The following is a 20,303-nucleotide window of genomic DNA, read 5'->3' as shown; positions in this document are numbered from 1 at the left end:
GTACATGACACAAATAAGGAAGTAACTGTGAGGTGGAGCATTTACGACGCCCCTGTAAGAAACGTGCATGAAACCAAGCCCAGGCTTCTCTTGTATAAACACTAAAGCTTTATCCTGTGGCTTTTCTACCTAGCAGACGTTTAAACAGCTGATTCTGGAGATGTTTTTCTCACCTTTCACCTCCTCAGCCAGACTCAGCCGACTTCTGGCTGACGGAAAGCCGGTGTGCAGAAGCTTCTTCCTTTCTCTTTATTCTCCTGCTCAGGTCAGGACTGAGGGCAACCCCCTCTCTCCCTCTCATCGCGCCCTCCTGACTCCAGCCACTCTCACTGGAATATGGGCTTGTCTCTAATCATCTTCTGTAATTGGAGTAACTAACCTTTTGAGATTTTCTAACCCGGACTCACCTTCAGATACTCTTCCTAATTATTCCCAGAAACCAGGAAAAATCATGGAAAGGTCAACCCTCCAGTCATTTCATGGTTCCCAGGATGGTACTTAAAAGTAACCCAAGCATGTTTTATCAGCTGAACTCAGGTTAACAAACTACCATTCTGGTACAGAGGCCCCAACAGGAAGCAAATGTGGTACAAAGAGGGAAGTTGCTATGGAAACACTTTGGAAGGACGCGTAACTGAGCCTCGGGAAGAGCCGGGAAGACGGGAGAATGCATGAAGGAAGTGATGTCTAAACCCACACTTAAAAGACAAGTGGGAGTTAGCCGTATGGAGGACGCAGACAGGGAGGAACCTGTGTGGATGCCTAGATGTGAGAGCCCACAGCGTAGCATAAGGGGGTGCCCAAGGCAGACTGAAGAGCCTAGAAGACCACTTTTAGGAGTTGTTTTTCTCAGAGAGCCATGGAACTGCCAAAGTGGTTTAATGGGATGTGGCACACTCAGATTTGTATTTGAGAAAGATCAGTCTGAATATAAGATGAAGAATGGGTTAGGGGCAGATTCAGTCAAACACGTGGAGACTCGATTAGCTTGAACTATGGTGGGGTCACGGGAAGGGGGAAACACGGTCTGATGGGGGAGTTCAGTTTGCAGTGTTGGATTAAAGTGTCCGTGGAGAAATAAGTGTGTGTGTCCAACAAGAAATTACGGATCTTCAGACCTGGAGCTGAAAAGGGAGTCTCCAGGGTGCTCCAGAAAAGCCCTGAGGACAGGCGATGTCACTCGGCATTTGTAGAGGAGAAGACGGAGTGTGGAAGCAGTGGGACACGAGACACTTCACATGTGCCCTGCGAGGAACAGACAGTGATGGAGGCTGAGCAGCGTGACGGGTCCAGGAGGAAAACCAGGGGAGAGACAGAGGGAGAGGGCGGTGCTGCAGACGTAAGAGATGGCAGAAGTGTTCGAGGTCGTAAAGCGGCTCGGTGAGATAGGAATTGCGTTCAGCCGCAAGGAAACTATTGATGAAGCAGTTTCTGCAGAGTGGTGGGCGTGGAAGCCAGATGGAGAGCAGAGAGTACAGACAGCTACTTTCTGGCACCACTGTGATCACTCTTCCTCTGCCCAAGTCTGATGCTCCCCTTCCCATGACTTCTGCAAATAATGGGTCCCTAGTGTCTCATTTCCACCGAGTCTGTTTTCTTTTCTGTTGATTTCCCTCTCCAGTAAACTCTTTCTTCCTTTCCCCTGGACAGTCTCTGATCATCTCGAGCTCTTGTTCTTCTCCAGCTTGCACAGTCTTCCTCCTGACCACCTCATCTCCCTCTCTGGCCCCTCATTTCATGTTACTTAGTCACATTTGCCTCTCACTTTCAAACAAAAAGGAAATCCACAGAGAACTGCAGTAGTGACGTCAGAACTGTTTACAAAATGTTACATTGGGAGGTCTGGGAAGTAACCTTGGCGTCTACCCCCGAGAAGAGCTTGGACTTCCAGTGTGGATGAGAGACATGTCCTATGCAGTGAATGGCTAGTGACATGATGTAAACCAAGTCTATAGGTGAGTGCTGGAAAAGGAAGTAAAGTTGGTAACTGACTCCAGTTTCTAGAACTCTCTCAGGCAGAACTCAACGGGGCCCTTACAGTAGATGAGTGGTTTTGTCTCTCAGCTGAATGCACCCCTTCCTTGTCTGGGTCTAGTACTTTGCAGTGCCCCTGAGCCCAGGCATCTCATTCTTGAGAAATGTACACCCTATAGGTAATTAATTATTATTATTATTGGAATACAAAGTGTTCATGGCAGAGGAGACTGATATCATTTTAATATAACAGTTTACATATGCTTTAAAGCTTTGAAATGGCTATGAATCGATGATGAAATGGTTAAATTCTTGTTGGTCACGGTGATCCACCATTGTCGACACTCAGATATTAGCTTTGTATCCATTTGTTAACTAAGAATGAGTCATCAGCTGGCCGCCTGCTCGGACAAGCCTTAGCTGTCACATAGCTTCCAAAGGTCTCTGTCGGTTTCAGTCACGGGCTTTGTGTCTGACCCTGCTCATCTCTGCCTTTTTCTTGCAAGTGTTTTTTGGTAAGCTTTACAGGACTGGTTGTGACAAAACTGAGCTATGTTACCCTTAAATTGTCAGGTGATTGATGGAATGATTAAGAGAGATGGGTGTGGGGGGCTGGTTAGTCGTGGCAGCGATTTAGCTGATTATCCTGTCCTCTACACAAGGCTCCAGAGAATATTCTAATGTCTTTTACCTCCAGAATCTAGGAAGCAAGACCTGAGTATATTTGCCTTTACCATGTCTTTCAAACATGAAAAATCAGTCTCTTATCTGAAAATTTACTTTGCTGTCACAGTATCATGGGAACTCTTTGTCCTTGACGCAAAGTCTTCTATTTTTCCCTCGGATTACTTGTAAATGATGCTCAACATAGCTAATCAGGGAAATGTACATCAAAACCGCAGTGAGATAGCACCTCACACCTTTCAGAATGACCATCATCAAAAAAGAGTACAAATAACAAGTGTTGGTGAGGATGTGGAGAAAAGAGAACCCTCATGGACTGTTGGTGGGAATCTAAATTGGTGCAGCCTCTGTGGAAAACAATATGGAAGTTTCTCAAAAAAACTAAAAATACAACTACCCACTCTTTGGTGTATATCCAAAAGAACAAAAACACTAACTTGAAAAGATACATGCACCCCAGTGTTCATAGCAGCAACAGTTATTTCCAATTGCCAAGACACGGAAGCAAACTAAGTGTTCATCAACAGATAACTGGATAAAGAAGTTATGGTATATTTATACAATGGAATACTACTGAGCCATAAAAAAGAATAAAATAATGCCATTTGCAGCAACATGGATGGACAAGGTGTGACACACACAATGGAGTACTACTTAGCCATAAAAAGAACAGAATCTTGCCATTTGCAACAACATGGATGGACTTGGAGGGTATTATGCTAAGTGAAATAAGTCAGGTGGGGAAAGGCAAATACTGTATGACATCACTTATATGTGGAAACTAAAAAATACAGCAAACTAGTTAATATAAAAGAAACAGACTCACAGATCTAAAGAACAACCTAGTGGTTACCAGTGGGGAGAAGGGGAAGGGACAATATAGGGATAGGAGATTAAGAGATACTAACTCTTACGTGTACAGTAAGCTACGAGGATATGTGTACAACACAGGGAACACAGCCGATAGTTTACAATTAACTATAAGCGGAATATAACCTTTAAAAATTGTGAATCATTGTATTGTACACCTATAGCATATAAATACATCAACTTTACTTCAGTAAAAAATAAATTTAAAAAAGGAAAAATAAAATAAAGTTATGGTATGTCAAATTTAAAAAAAAAGGGAGAGGTGGCAACAAGAGTGAGCCTGGGGCAGGCAGGAGGAGGCACTGAAGACCCAGGCCTCGCTGGCTGGTGGTCAAATGCCAGGTGCCAGCGCCGGGGGAGCCCAGCCCGGTCCCCGACAGCTAAAGCTTTCCAGCGTGCTCAGGGCATTTGTATTTTCTTTGGTGAAATTGCTGGCTCTGCGCCCTTTCACACATTGAAGAGGCCACATGGACCCTCTCTCGTTCTCAGAAACAGTGGAAAACGCATGAAAGAAAAAGTTAACTAGGTCTTGAAGCCTCCTGTTCCCTTCGGAGGACGATGATCACACAAGAGCTTCGTTAGTCAGCAGCTGGGTGAATGATCCCGACCAGCAGAGGAATGTAACCATTATCTCTGATGTTTAGGACATAGTCATAATTTTTTTAAATTATAAATTCATAAAAAGGCATTGCAGTTGGAAACACACCTGGTCTCTGGAGGTTGGCACATAGGCTCTGCTCTGAAGGTTTCTGTTTAAAAGCACAATTCGCATTCGAAGGTCTAGTAAGCAGAAGCGAGTTGTTCCTGTGAGTATTTGTCCCCACGTGAAGAGATGCTGCTGTGCTTTGTGGCTTCCTCCCATGTACTGAGGGTGAGGTAGGTCCAGAGCTCAGACCTCTTCTCCTGTCTGCACTCGGGTGCCTCCCTCCATCTCCCTCCCTTGCGATAAATATTACACCCACAGCGACCACGTGGAAGTTGTAGCAGGAAGCATGAATCAGACACGAACTTGGTCCCCGGGGCTCTGAACGGAGGGGTGGTGGGTGGGTGATGGGCAGACACTTCACGTGGTCGCAGACAGTGACAGGCACAGCCCTTCGCAGGATGTTAGTGAAGCTGGAACTGAGAGGAAAGCAGGAAATAGCCTCCCACTAATCACAACTCTGGTCACCATGTTAGTTAGAAAGAGGGAAGTGGTACGGAACGGTGCTGAGATATTTTTCTGCTGAAAAATTTTAAGACCTCTTACGTTTCTTCTGCTACTGACTCAAAGCATCCTGTGGTCCTTTCTGGAGGGCTGCTGTTAGTTGGGTGCTCCAACTCTCTTCCAGTTCAACTGTGTGATCATTAAGTCACCAGATTTACCCTAGAGAATTTCCTGGGTCTCACTGAAGTCTGAGGTATTACTGAGAAAGCATTTCAAGTCCTACTCTGTCTGTCGGCGCCCCCTCTCTCCGTGGAGTGCCGAGGGCTCCCTGGGCGGACAGAAGTCCTCCTGCTACTGGCTGGCACGCCCACGTCACTGGAACACGGACGTGGGCACCATCTCCACATCAGCCGAACAAACTGATAGAAATGCTCTGAATCCTTGGTGTTTAACTTGCTTATTCTTTCTGAATTCTCCTTATAGTAACAAAGGACACAATTTTCTGACTCTAAAATGGCTCCTCTAACATGATAAAATCAGATGAAATTATCCTCTAGCCTCCTTTCAGCTTTAATATTCTGTGAATAAGTTATTTTCAAACACACAATTATTTGAGTGATGGGCAAAAACATGCCTTCATGTGATTTGCTGTTACTCCTTGCTCCCAGATTTTGGGAAACAGCATTTTCTAGCTCCCTGGTAAAAGAAAAATGAACCTGAAAGGGATCTAACCAGAAATACTCAGAATTTTTAAAAAAGATAGTCATCCAATTATGAAAAATGCTTTTATTGGCTTTTTTTAAATCCAGAGTTAATAGACAATTTAGGACCCAGTTTACTTTAGGATCCAGTAATTAAACCGACATTTTTGCTAGTATCCTCATAGCTTCACAAGAATGTCCTCATTCTCCCAGCTTTATTTTCTCTCAGTGGGAACCAAGACCATTTCAACTTTGTTTTAATTTATTTTAATAAGGTATAGCAGTTTTACCTATTTATTAAGGCATAAAGTAAATACTACTGTAAAAACTGGAATATGAACATGTCTTAACTGGTGTTGATGAATTTCAGTTGAGATCTGGTCACTTTCCAAATTGAACATTATATTCACCTGAGGGTACAGACTGTCAGACTTGATGCCAGCCAATAATCGGTACATGTGTAGATGATCTCTCTGTTAGTGTGTTGTGATCCAACTTCACAAGACATTTAATTAACAAGCTTCTTAAGAAAAAAAGAAGAAAGCTTTTCATTTCGTGCTTTAAATGAATTTAAAATAAATAGCGCTGTGAAATCACATTCCTGGTGCTTATGAGGGTGGCGGAGTGCTCTAATGAATCATCGTACATAAAAAGATGGAGATTGCAGTGAACACAGGAGAGTAACATGTTTTTAGGCATCATTTTCACCCTTCATTTGTTTGAGAAAATAGCTAGTAATTAGGTGTCATAGAGCATTTTCTTTTCTGACAGAAAATTTCTTGATTGAATTTTTCTTGCCCTCACTTCTCATTTATTTTGCACAGCCAAGAGTCTTAGCTTTGAAATGGTTTGATTATGATAATTTATCCCTTATTTCTTCCTTCCCAATACCGTCATTTAAACACCATCTTCAGCTTTAAGTAGTGGAAAATAAAGATGTCAGAGTGAACCCCCGTAGGATAAAATCATTTCTTTTTATTCCTTTGTCAACCCTAATTTTTCCAACCTGCCCTGGGTTTGGCTCATTTCTTTTATGGACTTGGAGCTAAATTTTCTAGTAGGAATTCAGAATGCCAAACATATTTTGTTTGTATTTTGCCTTTTTTTCCATGATAAAATATTACTTAATGTCAATTACTTAATAAATGATATTTATTACAACTAAAAGAGTGGAAGCCCCTGTTAGACTTAAAATTCATAGACTTTGGTTTCATCCTATTGAAATAGATCTTGTCTTCCATTTCTGTCCTCAGTCTTTTCCTTCCGCTGTTAGGTAGCTTAGAATTTAGTTAACTGCCTTAGAAAAGAGTCCTCTTCAGAAACCGTGGTGCAATTCTCCCAAGCTGATAAGTATTGTTCGCTTTTACTAAGGACTGTAATAAATGTCGCCTTTTAAATGTCATTGCACTTTTAGAGCCATCTAAGAACGTCATCCTTTAAGCTAGGTTTTAAAGGAAAATACCAGCAGAGGATACATTTCAAGCATACGTATAGTTGTTCCAGGTGCAAAGATCTAGGCCATCCAGGATTAATTGCTGCCGACGGGTCTTGGGTTTCTTACTCATCTGTAGCAGTCTGTTAGACATCATGATACAGGTGGGACTTTTAACTGCTGAGAATAGAGTTGATCCCTGAGCCACACAAGTTTGAACTGCGCAGGCTCACGCGTGAGTGGGGTTTTCATAGTGGGTACCACAGGACCACGTGACTAACAGCAGGCTGAGTCTGTGGGTGCCGCCCCGTGGACACAGAGAAACAGACGACATGGAGGCGCTTCATGGATGGAGGGCGGACAGTAAGTTATACGTGGATTTTCAGTGGCCCCAACCAATGTTTTGTTAAAGGCTCAGCGGTGGTTGTAATTGTCCCAGGGGCCCTTATGGGGTGAGAAAGGATGAAGGCCAGTGGCAGAAGTGACATATGATGGCAGGCTAACGGGGCGATAACAGAGTGATGGTCAGAGACGGAGGAGAGAGACCAGGAGAGAACTGTCACGAGTGGCCAAGGAAGAATTTCAAGAATATCCTTTGCTTCCTGGGTACTATGAGAAGAGAACTGAAAAGGATTTATTAGATTTGCAATTAGGAGGTCATTGCTGGTCAATGGTCAGTGAAGCAATGGACTCCGGGTTCCACTGGGATAAAGGTACACTGGAAGTTAATGTATAAAAACAGTTAGTGTGGACTATGAACCCATTATGTATAAAGGAAGGGAGAGAGGTGAAAGCTGGAGGAGAACACAATGTTCAGGAAGGACTGTATCTTACAAAGATAAGAGAGCCTGAGGATATTTATAGGCTGTGGGGGAGAAGCCAGTAGACAAAGAATGATTTCAAATATAGGAGAAAGATAACCAGTGAAGTAAGATCCTGGGAAAGGCTGGTGGAGGTGGACCTGGAGTACAGGATTTGCCTTGAGTAGGATTCCTCTGTTTTGGGAGGAAAGCAGATAAAGGTGGTCACAAAATATAAGTGTTTATAAGATAGAGAAGCAAAGAGCTTGATATTTACAAGTTTGACCTTGTAAAATACAAGTTCAAGCTATATGCTGTTAAAAATTATTGTTATCAAGTATACCAGCTAGCATATACATGCTTACTGTGTGCTTTGAACATTATTAAGAGTTTAAAGAACAGTATTTCATTTAATTTTATCCTACAGTTGGATAACGTGGAAGGTATTATTACTTCTCAGTCAAAGAAAATAAGCTTAATGAGTTTTAATTAACCTGCCTAAGGTCATGGAAATAGTGAGTGTCAGAACTAGGCATTTGGACTGAGATGGTTCTAACTCCAGGCACCTGCGCTTGTAACCACAGTTGTCCTGGGAGAGGAGAGTTGAAGACGACTGTGGGCATTTGGCGGAATGGCACAGAGATAATTATTGTGGACATGTAAAAGCAGCCGGAGCTGGAGACCGTAAGTCTGGGCGGCACACGCCTGCACAGCTGGGGTGGTTGTCCCCGCGAGCAGTTAGCAGTACAAGTGAGTGGTCGTACAAGGGACAGTTAGGGTGCCACTTTTTTAGTTCCAGACCAGATGGATGAGACTATTAGGGCATGGCCTAGCAGAAATTCTGGAATTCTAAGGATAAAGAGAAACCCCTGTGAGATTCCTAACAGAAAATACAGGAAAAGGAAAGAAGAATCAGACTGGCGTTGGGCTTCTGTAAAACTGGACACTAGAAGACAGAACAGCATCTGCAGAAGACTGGCAGCCAAAGGACCGCAGCTGGAAGTTCCAGCCCCAGGTCTCTGCCTGTCAACAAAAACGGGAGATACTCGAAAACAAGACCTGGAGTCCATCACCCACCTTGAGGAAAATACTCAAAAGAAGAGAACATCACAAAGGGATGAGGAAGATAGAGAAAAGACAGAAAGTCAGTGAACAGTGAAACATGGACACAGTTAAATCTAAAAGAATGAGGAGAGATTCAGGGAATGGGTCATATAAGTGCAAAGTAAGATTTCTTGAAATAGAAAATACACAGCACAAGATACCTTTAATAAGATTGCAGAACAAAACTTACTAAACTGTTTCAGTAAAATTTAGGATTAACAGGGAGTGTAGGGAGGGAAGTGAAACTATTTTAAAAGTCTTGCTGATCTCGAGAATTAGTGCATTTGGCGGAAAGAAGAGAGCCTTTTAAGTTTCTAGCCTATGTAACTAAGCACTAACCCAGATATATGAAGAGCATATTAAATAAATAGCACCCAGAACATTGTAGAAAAAATACTGTAAGGACATAGAGGAATTGAACCAATAAACTTGAATATAAACACACACTCCTTCCCTCAGAGGACAACTTTTTTTAATATCCATGGAACAAGCATAAAAGTCAAACAAGTAATTGGAAAACCTTAAGAAATTAACCTTATAAAACTTTAAGGAAATAAAATCGATTTTACAAATCATATTCTCTGGTCACAAGCCAATAACGTTAGAAACTTATAAGTGATAACTAAAATTTTAGGTACTTTAAATTTGAGAAACATATTCTTTGACATGATTAAGGTTAAAAAAGATTTTTTAAAAAAACTACACATCACCTAGAAAACAATGAAAAATACTCTTTATTCTCAAAGTGTGTATAATCTGTACTGAGGAAATATAGCCTCAAATTCTTCCTTAATTAAAGAAGAAATATGAAAAAGTTAAAAGTAATAATTTAAAAATCAAACAACAAAAAATTAACCAAAGGAAACGAATGAGAAGGAATTAAGGTAAAAGCCCAAATTATGGACCAGAGTATCAAAAAGCAGTGCCTGTAAATTTCTAGGCTGATCTCTGTGCAAAGTCAAATATCAGTGTGTATGGAAACGGAGGAAGCGTATAAAATTTCTGAAGATACTTTTAGTCCTGGTGATTTATCCCTGCTCCCCATGAGTCATGTACCTCCGATTCCTGTCGGGGACTAAGTGGTTAAACTGAGCGGATGGTCAGCTGTTCGGGCTCTGTTCGAGCATAATTGTAAGGCTGGAAGGGATTTTGCAGTCAAGCTACCTCTGGCTGATACTCCTACTCTGATAACAATTTCCTGGGACAGGGATTTGTGAATTTCTGGAATGCTAAATCACTGAGAAAAACCTCATTTAGAAAAGACAAGACCCCAAAATATAACTTGATTATAGTTTTACGCATTAATGGGAATTGTAGAACAGTTAACTGTAAATTACTGTATTTATCTTAAGATTCTTAACAATTCTTCTTTATTCATCACACTTTTCTGGAAAATCACTCTCATCAATGGCAGTTCTTAACCTCTGAGGCTTAATAGGATAGGCTTGTAGCAAATCTGAAAGTAGTAATTTTATTATTGAATGTTATAAATTTTTGCATAATTTTTGTATTGCTATTATTGGTTTTTACCGCGTACCTTAGGTCTTCCCTACCTTTGTGTCTCAGCACTGTTGCTGACAGTGATCGTTAAGGACCAGCAGCTGCTGTTTGTTTATTTCTGACTCACTTTGAATCGATGGCCACAGTACATCTGCATAGCTTGGTTTGTGGAGGGGCTGCGGGGAAGTGGGGAGGAGGGAATGGAGAAGTATTTTTTTTGAAAATTTATAAAACCAGACCGTAGTAATAGGATAGAAAGTGTCAGTGTCTTCTTTTAGGGCCTTTACTACTAATTAGAAGGTGAGTTGGGGGAGGGTGTCTGTGTTCTCTACAGAAGAGCAAGTTTATTCAGCGTCATGTCTGGTAAAACGTAGGAAGTGGGGAGAGAGAACGTTAAACACTAGAAAACATCTCCTGTAACACATTTATGTTGGTTTCAGGCCTTTTTAATTAGTCTGGACCCAGGGATAATAATAGAATCAAATTTGTATTAAATTCTCATTATTCTGCTAGTTGGGTTTTTTTTGTTATGTTTGGAGGGAAGCCATACAAAAGATCCTTTGTAAATTCTGTGAACTGCGTATGGATAATGCCCCAAGATAACGTTGCATCTCTCCGTAATAGCCTTTTTCTTATGCAGTTTTACCCAGCTTTCAATTTATGATAATAGAGCTCAGCTTTCTCCTGACTTAATAGTAAACTGAATTTCCTTTTTCCTTTCAGAGAACAGCTGGAGAAATCATGTTATTTTACTGTTCGTTTTTCTTTTAGTGTTATTAGCCTTGGTGGAAAAAAAAAGTAGCAGGAAAATGCAGGGTCTGGAGAGCAGAAGGCACAGTGGCATGGTTCTCACCATCAGTGTCATTCCGCCAATGGATGCATGTCAGGAAGCTTTTACTCCAGAAGCCCAGTCTCTTAGGCCTAGCTGCACTTCCAGTCACTATAAAACATGTGTGATAAGATATTTTGTCTTTGACCTTCTTTAGCTGTTTACATTAATTATTATACATCAGCTTTTTTAAAGTGCCTTTTTGGTAAATTTGTATTTTCTCATTCTGAGCATGCTTTTCACTCAACATGATGTCCTACAGTTACTGAGTCCAAACCCGTTCTGCTCACCGCACAACAGGCCAATAAATAGGGAGACAAGGTGCTGGGGCAAAGAATAGTGACTTTATTCAGAAAGTCGGCAGACGGAGAGGATGGCAGATTAATGTCTTGGAGAACCATCCTGCTCCAGTCAGAATCCAGGCTCCTTTTATACAAAAGAACAGGGGTAGGGGTGTGGTTCATTGTTGCAAACTCCTTGCTGCAGGCATTCTTTGTTCTTGCAGCTGTCCATGGGGGTCAGGGCCTGGTGTCCCTATAAACCTCCAACAAAACAAAGTTTTTCTCTATTTTGCAACTTGCCCTCTCTGCGTGAGTGCAGAAGTGCTGACATCCGTAAAGGTCAGCACCGGGAGAACAGGCTCTCCTGTCTATTTCAGGCTAAAGGCAACTTTGTTTCCCAAAAGGTGCAGAGCTGGCCCGACTGGAGCCTGGAAAACAGGGCACACGGTTAAAACCAAACGAACAGATCTAATACGGAGTCAGATCTGTTCTCCCATTACACTACAACATTTATGAAGTAGCAAAGAGTTGTCTTTACTCTTTACCATTCATTTTGCTTTTTTCATGCACCTTTGTGGGTTTTCTAAAATTTTTCTTGCGGTTTTAGGTTTTAAAAAGAGAAGGTGAAGGCTGAACATATGTTTGTTTGCTTTGTGCCCGTCTGCAGGACGAATATAAACCAGAGAAGGCCCTGTCAGAAGAAGACTTGAAAAACGCCGTCAGTGTGCACCACGCGCTCGCATCCCAGGCCACGGACTACGAGAAGAAGCCCAACGTGCTCAAGCTTAAAACTGCCGACTGGAGGGTCTTGCTTTTCCAAGCCCAGTACGTTTCATCGGTTTGGTTTGCTTTGCTTTTTTCAGTTTGCATAGCACTTTCTTATCCCGAGAAACTGAGTCGGGATCTGCAGGGGAAACTTTGGGAGTGGGAGTTGGAGTCAGAGTCGTTAGCTGGTTGCATTAGAGAGACAACTGCCTAAGGAAAGTAGATAAGAAACAGAACCCTGGGTTCAAGTTCTTTGTTTGCTGCAAAGCAGCCCTGTGACTCTGTCAGCCCCTTACCATCTCTACAGCATGACAGCCTCATGACTGAAATTCAAGGTTCCATCACACAATGAGTAAAATAGAGCTAGATCCAAACGACCATTTTCAAATTCTTTGTCCTAACGTGTAACGTAACCTCTCTGATGCCCAGCTTGTCACTAGTATAGATAATAAATGTTTCATTTCACAGGGTTCTTGCGCCTCACACAGTGCCCGGCCCATAGAAAGTATTCAGCAAGTGCAGATTTTCCTTTGATTTCTCTCTCCTCTCTCCTTCTGAGCTGTAAGAGTTAGTGATTAAACTAGAAGGAAAAGATAAAATCACATTGTGACAAGGAAAGGGGATGGTTTGCCAGTTTAAAGGGGGTAACAGTCTTCAGAGCAAAAGTGGAACACTCCACGTGGACAGTTCTGGATTTGTGATGTGAGAAACGTTGGATTTTTAGCCCTGAGCCTCTAGGAGCAGGAATTTTAACAGCACTCACAGCAGCGTCCATGGCAGGCAGTGCTAATTATTCCTGGCAGGTCTTTTACAGCCCGAGCCTGACCTCGGAGTCCTTGCAGCGCAACACCGCCAACTGACTGCATTTGGCGCTAGCATTAAATGTGACATCAAGATAGTGAATACAGGTTCCTGCATGCTCGTGGATCTGAACGATGAAAGATCAGAGAAGGAAAGAACAGGGAGTCCGCTGGTTTGTGGACGCTGAGCTCGCAAAGGTGCTGCTGACATCAGCTGAGGAGGAAGTTGTGAGGAAGTCCACACAGGATTTCTCCAGCGTGGGAGCAAGACAGCTTAACACCCCAGGGAACCAGGGAACCACAGCCAGATGCATAATTACAGCCATTACTCATAAAAGGCCTTCATAGTATTCTAGCCCCCAGCATTATTTTTTTTAATATCTTAAATACCAAATATGATAACCAAGGAGATCTAATTACTTCAGAGAGAATTGATGCAGCAATGTGTCAATTGAAATAACAGATTGGAGAGACTCGTGGGTCAGAGAGGCCCGGGGGGGGCGTGGTGAGGTGCTGACACGTGACGTCGTGTCAGGTTAGCACGGTTATTCTCGCTAAAGGCAATGATTTTTAGATTGGCTGACATCTTTTTAATCTGTTATATACATAGTGGGTGTATTTCCTGGCTCAGGCCGTTTTCTTCCATTCATTTATGAATTCACAAATACCTCTTACTGTTACATGCTGTCGGTGCTGGGCTCTGAACGTGACATATAAAAGTGTGATACTGACACCAAGTGACTTCCACGTCCTCCCGGGTGGAACCCTAGTGTCCCGTTGAGGTATACTGAGGACGTAGCTTTACTCTCACCCGTCGTAAGTGTACATTTTGGAATGCTTCCATCGCCCCACCGAGAGCCATCCCCTGTGCCCACGCCCACCCCAGCCCGACACCACTCCTCCCTCTTTGTCTCTAGTGGTTCCTTTTCTGGACTTCCCGTGTGAGGCAGTCATGGAATACGTGGGCTCTTGCGTCTGGCTTCTTTCACTCGGCAGGACATTTCCGGGTCACAGTGCTGTTGCCGGTCTCAGCGCTGCTGGGCGGTGTGCGGTCACTAGTCGATGGACTTGTAGAGTGTTTCTCCTTTTTGCCTCTTATAAATAACGCCACTGTGGACATTCACGTACAAACCTCTTAGTTCCTGTATGTTTTTACTTCCCTTGGGTGTATACCCAGGAGTAGTGTTGCTGGGTTGTATGATAAATTTATAGTTAACTATTTAAGAAACTGTCAAAACTACTTTCCAAAGTGGGTATATATACCCTTTACATCCCTCTATCAATTTATCCCTCAGATGCATTTTAAAATCAAAATATATGACTGGAAGAGGTGAGTTAGCTTTTTGTGTGTGTGTGTATATATATATATTTTTTTAATTTAAGTATAAGTCAGTTTACAATGTTACATCAATGTCTGGTGTACAGCAAATTTTTTAGTTAGTTTTTGACCTCACCTGGTATCAAATAAAAAGTAAGGAGGCTAATGAATATTTATTGTGAAGTGATTTTGCTTTGTTCCTGCTCTGTCCTTGAGGCATAATCTCAGCCTCACACTGAGATGCTCAGAGGTTCCGGGGCCTTCCACTACCGTTATGATCACTGTTGAGAATGTTAATCTCCAATGAAATGTTGTCAGGGATTATTTATACCAAGAAGAATAATGGACTTCTTATGCCATTTTAAGTCAGTAATGAGAAAATGGGCAAGATGTGATGCACTTAGATATGAAAATATTCTGACATAAATGTATTTGTTTCTCATAGGAGCCCAGAGGAAATGCAAGGGTGGATAAACAAAATTAATTGTGTGGCGGCTGTGTTTTCGGCACCGCCATTTCCAGCAGCCATTGGGTCTCAGAAGAAGTTTAGCCGCCCTCTCTTGCCCGCCACCACAACAAAGTTGTCTCAGGTAAGGCATTTTGATTGTGCTTTGGTCTCGGAAAAAACACTTCGTGAACTAATCTTCTTAATAATTTGTATTTGAGTAACCCTCCATATTTGGTGGGGGCCGCGGAAGGGCAGTGTTGTGTAAGTGGGTAAATGCAGGGTGCTGGGCTTTGCGCTTCACGTGGGAAGTGACACGGTTCAGTCAAGGTCGGTCGGACACATGCTTTGAATCCGTTTCTAAAATTTATATTAGTTTGCTACTCAATTAGTCACACCAGCCTTGTTTTTTCTTTTTGTTGTTTTGTTTCTGTTTTTACTAACAACTCATTTTTTTTAAATTGAGGTATAGTCAGTTACAATGTGTCAATTTCTGGTGTACAACATCATGTCCCAGTCATGCATATAATATACATATATTCGTTTTCATATTCTTTTTCATTTAAGGTCATATTGAATATAGTTCCCTGTGCTATACAGAAGAAAATTTTTTTTTTATAGTGTTTCACATATTTTTTTTAAGTGACTAGCTAGTGTTAGGCATCCGGGCTTAGGAAGGAGCTTTTTATTCATTCATCATTTAATTTTTCATTGTATTGAGCTTTTCCCGTATTCCAGTCCGTGTTTGATGCTGGCTTATAAAACTATTCCCAGGGATCTGCTATTCATAGTCCAATGGGGCAGAGTCTTCCAGGCCCCTCCAGGAGGACCTAAGTGGGCCCAGGTGGTTTTCCAGCTGATAAAGACCAAGCACACCAGAGCTCTGTGCCAGACGTGCTCACAGGAGCTGCCCTCCTGCTGTCAGATCGGTCTCTCTGAGGATCACATTGTATCATGTCCCTTTCCTACTTAGAACTCTGTTCTGAGGACATTGCCTACCACCCACGTGTGCCAACTTTAAACCTGTCCTCAGTGCCACTGCTGCCACTGACTGGTGAAGGACTTTGGAAGCCACTGTGATGTCCTTGTGAATTTCTCATTGGTTCAATGATAGAAGTGGTTTCATCTGACTCTGATCAACCAGGTCTTGATATTAACTAGCTCTTTCTACACATCAGATATCAATTATCAATGATACATTTGTTAATAAGTCTGTCTCATGTGCCTGTTAGACCTCAGAGTCTATTTTTGGCTCTGGGAATAGAAAGGTAAATGAAACCCAGGCGGCCTCTGGGACTGCGCTGGCAAATACAGACAAGCAAGTGATCACAGCAGAGTTGATGAACGGTATGGGAAGGGAAGTCCAGAGTGCTGTGGGGGTACAGGAAAGGGGTCCCCAGCCTGGGCTTGGAGGGGAGGGAAGGAAGTGTGACAGCTAACACGAAGCTTACAGGATGAGCAGCGGCTGGGTGTGGTGTGGAAAGAGAATGATCCAGCAGAGGGTCAGAGAGACCCAGAGGAGAGAACACCAGGATGCAGGAACCACACAGAAGTTATCAGACATGACTTGAGTGCAGGGTGTTGAGAAAAGGCAAGAAATGTTCCTCCGTGGAGGGAAGCAGAGGCTGAGTGCTGGAAGGTCTTGTTCGTCATGTGTAGGATTTTGGGTGGTTCACTGGTTCCCCACCTTCCTTAGGGTCACAGTTTCAGCAGGAAATCAGTGTGATCAAATCTGTGCTTTAAAAATTATACTCATTATAAGAGGAAGAAAGTTATCAGGGGAAGAAAGTACTAGAAGCAGAAGGTCTCTTTCAGTAACGCAGAGGAGACTCAGCTTAGCTGGAGGAGAGGCGGGGAGAGTGGGGTGTTCGGGAGGGCTTGATGGTCCTCGGTGGCCCCTCAGAGGGGAGGACCAAGGGCTGTCGCCAGACTCGGGCACTGCGGCTGTGGTGTCTGACTTGGCTCTGGGGACGTCATCGTCTCCTGGTTTCCCCCCTGTTGCATCTCCCAGGGTCCTTTTCCTCTTTCTGCCTCCAGGTATTGCAGTGAGTGCTTAGAAGGCAAGCAGAACAGACACTTGAGAAACTAAGTTTTCAACTTAGGGAAAAACAGGGAGAGTGTTGTGCCAAGACAAGGGGAGAAAGGTCAGACACAGATGGACAAAAACGATCTCCCATGAGGTGGCAGAGGTCGCCAGGTCCTCTGGTGAGAGCAGCTTCCCGGATGGGTGGAGCTGCCACGCTGGCCGTGCTTGGTCCTCGAAGGGGATGGAAGGCAGTGAGGACGTGGAGGAGGGAACGTGTGCAAGTCCTGCCATAAGTTCGTAGAAACAGACTTGTGCTGAGAAGAGAGGACACATGGTTTCAGGAGACATGCTTCTGTTTTTGTAAATTCATAATTATTGTTAACGTGAATTGGACGCTCCCCACGAAACCAATCCTGTGTAGTTCATAGAGTACCAAGAAAGCTGTTAAGAATGGGAAGGCCCAGCCCTGCTCGCTGTACAAGGCAGAATGGCTTTAACTTACAAGGATGGTAAATATTCTAAGAGAAAAGGAAGGCCTTTTCTCGCTGATGATTGGAAAGCACGTTGGCAGACCTCTCCATCTGCCCAACTGAAATGAACTCTTAAAGCAAATGCATTTCCCCGCTTTAACTTTGGGTGCTTAACGTAAATGGTAAACCACATTACGTAAGGTAAGAGAAGAGGAAAACAGTTGAACAAGTAGAGGCAAAAAAAATACCTTCAGAAGCTGGGTTTTGTCCTATTAATTTCACTAGGCATTTTCCCGTTGTTACTTTTCAGTAGGTTGGTCTTTCTCACAATTGAGTCCTCCTGTAAAAGACCCAGGGGGAACGGAGAGTAGAAGTTAGAGAGGAACATGGACAAGCCTGGAGCAGCCCTGGAGCTTTTCCTTGTCTTTTCCTCGTCCTTTCCTCGCCGTAGGAGCCACATTTCTGTTTATCTTCTACTTTGGCAAATGTGCTGCTATCCTGTTTACGTTTGGGCCTCTTGTACATGAAAATGACCGTGTTCATCTGTTTGTGTATTTTGACCACAAAACCACAAGACCTTATCAAGGCAGACTCTCTTACTTGAAACAGATATCCTACATTGGAACAAAGAAAGAATGTGTAAATTTTTGGATATTCTTCTTCATTTATGGTATAAATCCACAAAGTTGCAAGAATGCATATGAAGTGTAATCAAAATGATGGGTTCAAGATTTTACATAAGAAAGTCATAACCAAAAAGAAGCACCCTCCTGAGTCACAGAAGATGACCAAGCCCTTTTGGGGATTTAATGTCTTCTTAAAAGTATACGGTGATTTCACCCCTCACAGGCAAATCACCGAGCTTCTGTGGGTCTCAGTTTTCCACCTGGAAAATGAGGAGATGGTCTAGAATGTTTTTAGGATTCTTCCTATCTGGATTTTTTTTGTCCAGCCATCATGTTTGTTTACTAACAATGGAAAGGTGTTTTACCTTTGAGAGTAACGGGACAGTTTACAGACAAATACGTAGAACCCGGCATGTGATAAAAGACAGGTCAGAGACAGGGAGCGAGTAAGTTTGCACACAGCCTGGTGCAGCCTGGTGTTTGGGGTCCCGCCCACTTCAGACAGAGACCCTTGGGGGATGTCTTCGCTGGAGTCACAGTCCACCTTCAGTGAGCCTGGGATGTGTGTCTGAATGCGCTTTCGAGGTCTCCCAGGCGTTGAAGACCGGGCCGTGTCCTTTAGCCCGGGCGTTCTCAGTCTCAGCACCGCTGACCTTTTGGCCTGATTCATTGCCATGGATGATAGGATGTTTATCAGTCTCCTCAGCCTCTACCCTCTCGATGCCCGTATCATCCTGTTACAGCAGCCTGGATCCTGGCGAGAGACCAAGTGACACTCAGGGGATTGGAGAACTCAGGTTTACTACGCCAGCGGGCCCAGAGGAGTTAACACTCCAAGCTCTGGACCCCGTTTGTAGGTTTACACAGGCTTTTATAGGCTACTAGTCAAGATTTTGAAACATTTTGCAACATCATATGCAGTGTAGGTGTAAGAAATGGACCAGTCGTGAGTGAGCTAGGTTTGTACCATATGCAAGTGAGGTGTTACGTGAGCTTTGGGAACCAACAGAATCTTAGGGGTAAGTTCCTTTCTCCTAGAAGCAAGTCGTTTTACAGAAGCACAAAAGCGAGATAATACCTCCAGGCCAGGGAACCGGAGTAGTGGCCCTGCCTGTGGGTCCTGCTGGTCTTTCCATGGGGCTTCCCACTTCAGTCCCCCCAGTCGTGACAACCAAAACCGTCTCCAGACCTTGCCAAATGTCCTGTGGGGTCACATTCCCCCCGCTGTTGAGAACCACTGCCCTAGCCCGGCTGTCTTTCCTTTCTCCGTGTGCCCCTCCCCTGAACGCCAGACCACAGGTACGTGTGGAACAATGTGAGTGCCCTGCTGGAAAAAAGTGAAACAGCGTTAGGAAAAAACTAAGCACTCGCTTATGATTGTTGGGTGCTTTTAAAGACGCTATTCATCACCCTGTCACTTGCCAGCTTTTCTCTAATTTATTCTCGCCTCCTCTCCAGGGCAGACTAGCCTTCGTTACTAGAATTGATTATTGTCGCTGCTGTGTGGTTCTTTCTGAGCAACTCCGCTGTGTGGGAGGAGTCGCCTTCTCCTGGTTGTTTTTCACAGCCACGTTGCCAGAGCACATTTTCCTTTCTTGCGAGTGGAGAGACTAAAAGGAAATTTTACATTTTGGATCTCCATTTCAACTCATCAGAGCAGTCATTTAAAAATTCTAATGCACATAAGAATTATCTGAGGACCAGTTTAAATTGTGCATTCCTCAGCCCCCGACACTGGTCAGGCCTGGGCCAGGGTCCCCGGAGGGTGTGGGTTTCCGGGACAGCTCAGTGTCCAGCAACACTGGGCAGGTCATGAGGAGAGACGATGCCCTGTGACAGAACCTGCCTCCCTGTCCCTGCTTCTTTAGAGATCAGTACCTCATGAAGGTGTCATTTCCCCTCGTATCTTGTCCTCTTTTCTTCTGTGAATCCCAGCCATTCCCTTGAGGAAGTCTGACTCAGGGGATGGATACCAGGTGCGAACTGCTGAGGGCCCGCCCTTGTGATCAGCATGGATGGAAACAGGACAGTTCTGTGTTTGCTTCTCACCCTCCTGTTACCACGGTTCAGCCTCAGGGCAGTATGGTGGACCGGGTAACGGGCAGTCATGCTCCACAGACCAGGCCTGAACTCGGCAAGAAGACCAAAGAAAGATGCAAACTGGGAGGCGGCAGGTTTAAGATGCAAGGAAACTTACTTACAAGGCTTGTCTTGGGAGGCCTCAGATGTTTATCCTTTAAAGTTTATCCTACCCACATCCCTTAAATCAGACTCTTGTTATCTTGTCCCCAGATCACTGGTCTCCTAGTTTTTTTGCTCACTCACCTTCTCAATATTAAATATTTAAGCAGATATCCTTCCATATGTGTATTTTTAAATAAAATGTGGTAGATGTCCTGCTATCAATATGAGTGAAGAAGCGTGGAACGTCGTTAGTCATGAGAGAAATACAGGTCAAAACCATGTGATGCCATTCGGACGGCTATCATTTTTAAAATTTTTATGGAAAGTAATGTGCTGGTGAGGTTGTG

At 43.5% G+C, this 20,303-nt stretch overlaps 1 protein-coding gene across 7 annotated transcripts in view; it reads left to right on the top strand.

The window, feature by feature from the left end:
- PSD3 (pleckstrin and Sec7 domain containing 3) overlaps window positions 1-20,303 on the top strand; it is a 598,663-nt gene that overhangs the window by 520,498 nt on the left and 57,862 nt on the right. For all 7 annotated transcript variants that reach the window (XM_074353657.1, XM_074353661.1, XM_074353659.1 and 4 more), the window contains 2 exons: window positions 11,990-12,147; window positions 14,651-14,795. In XM_074353657.1, the coding sequence (XP_074209758.1) occupies window positions 11,990-12,147; window positions 14,651-14,795 (303 nt within the window). The remainder of the gene's footprint in view (window positions 1-11,989; window positions 12,148-14,650; window positions 14,796-20,303) is intronic.

Source organism: Camelus bactrianus, chromosome 26 (genome assembly GCF_048773025.1).
Source record: "Camelus bactrianus isolate YW-2024 breed Bactrian camel chromosome 26, ASM4877302v1, whole genome shotgun sequence".
Lineage (NCBI taxonomy): Eukaryota > Metazoa > Chordata > Mammalia > Artiodactyla > Camelidae > Camelus > Camelus bactrianus.
Note: the sequence above shows the minus strand (reverse complement) of the source record. Positions and strands in the feature narration are given on the sequence as shown.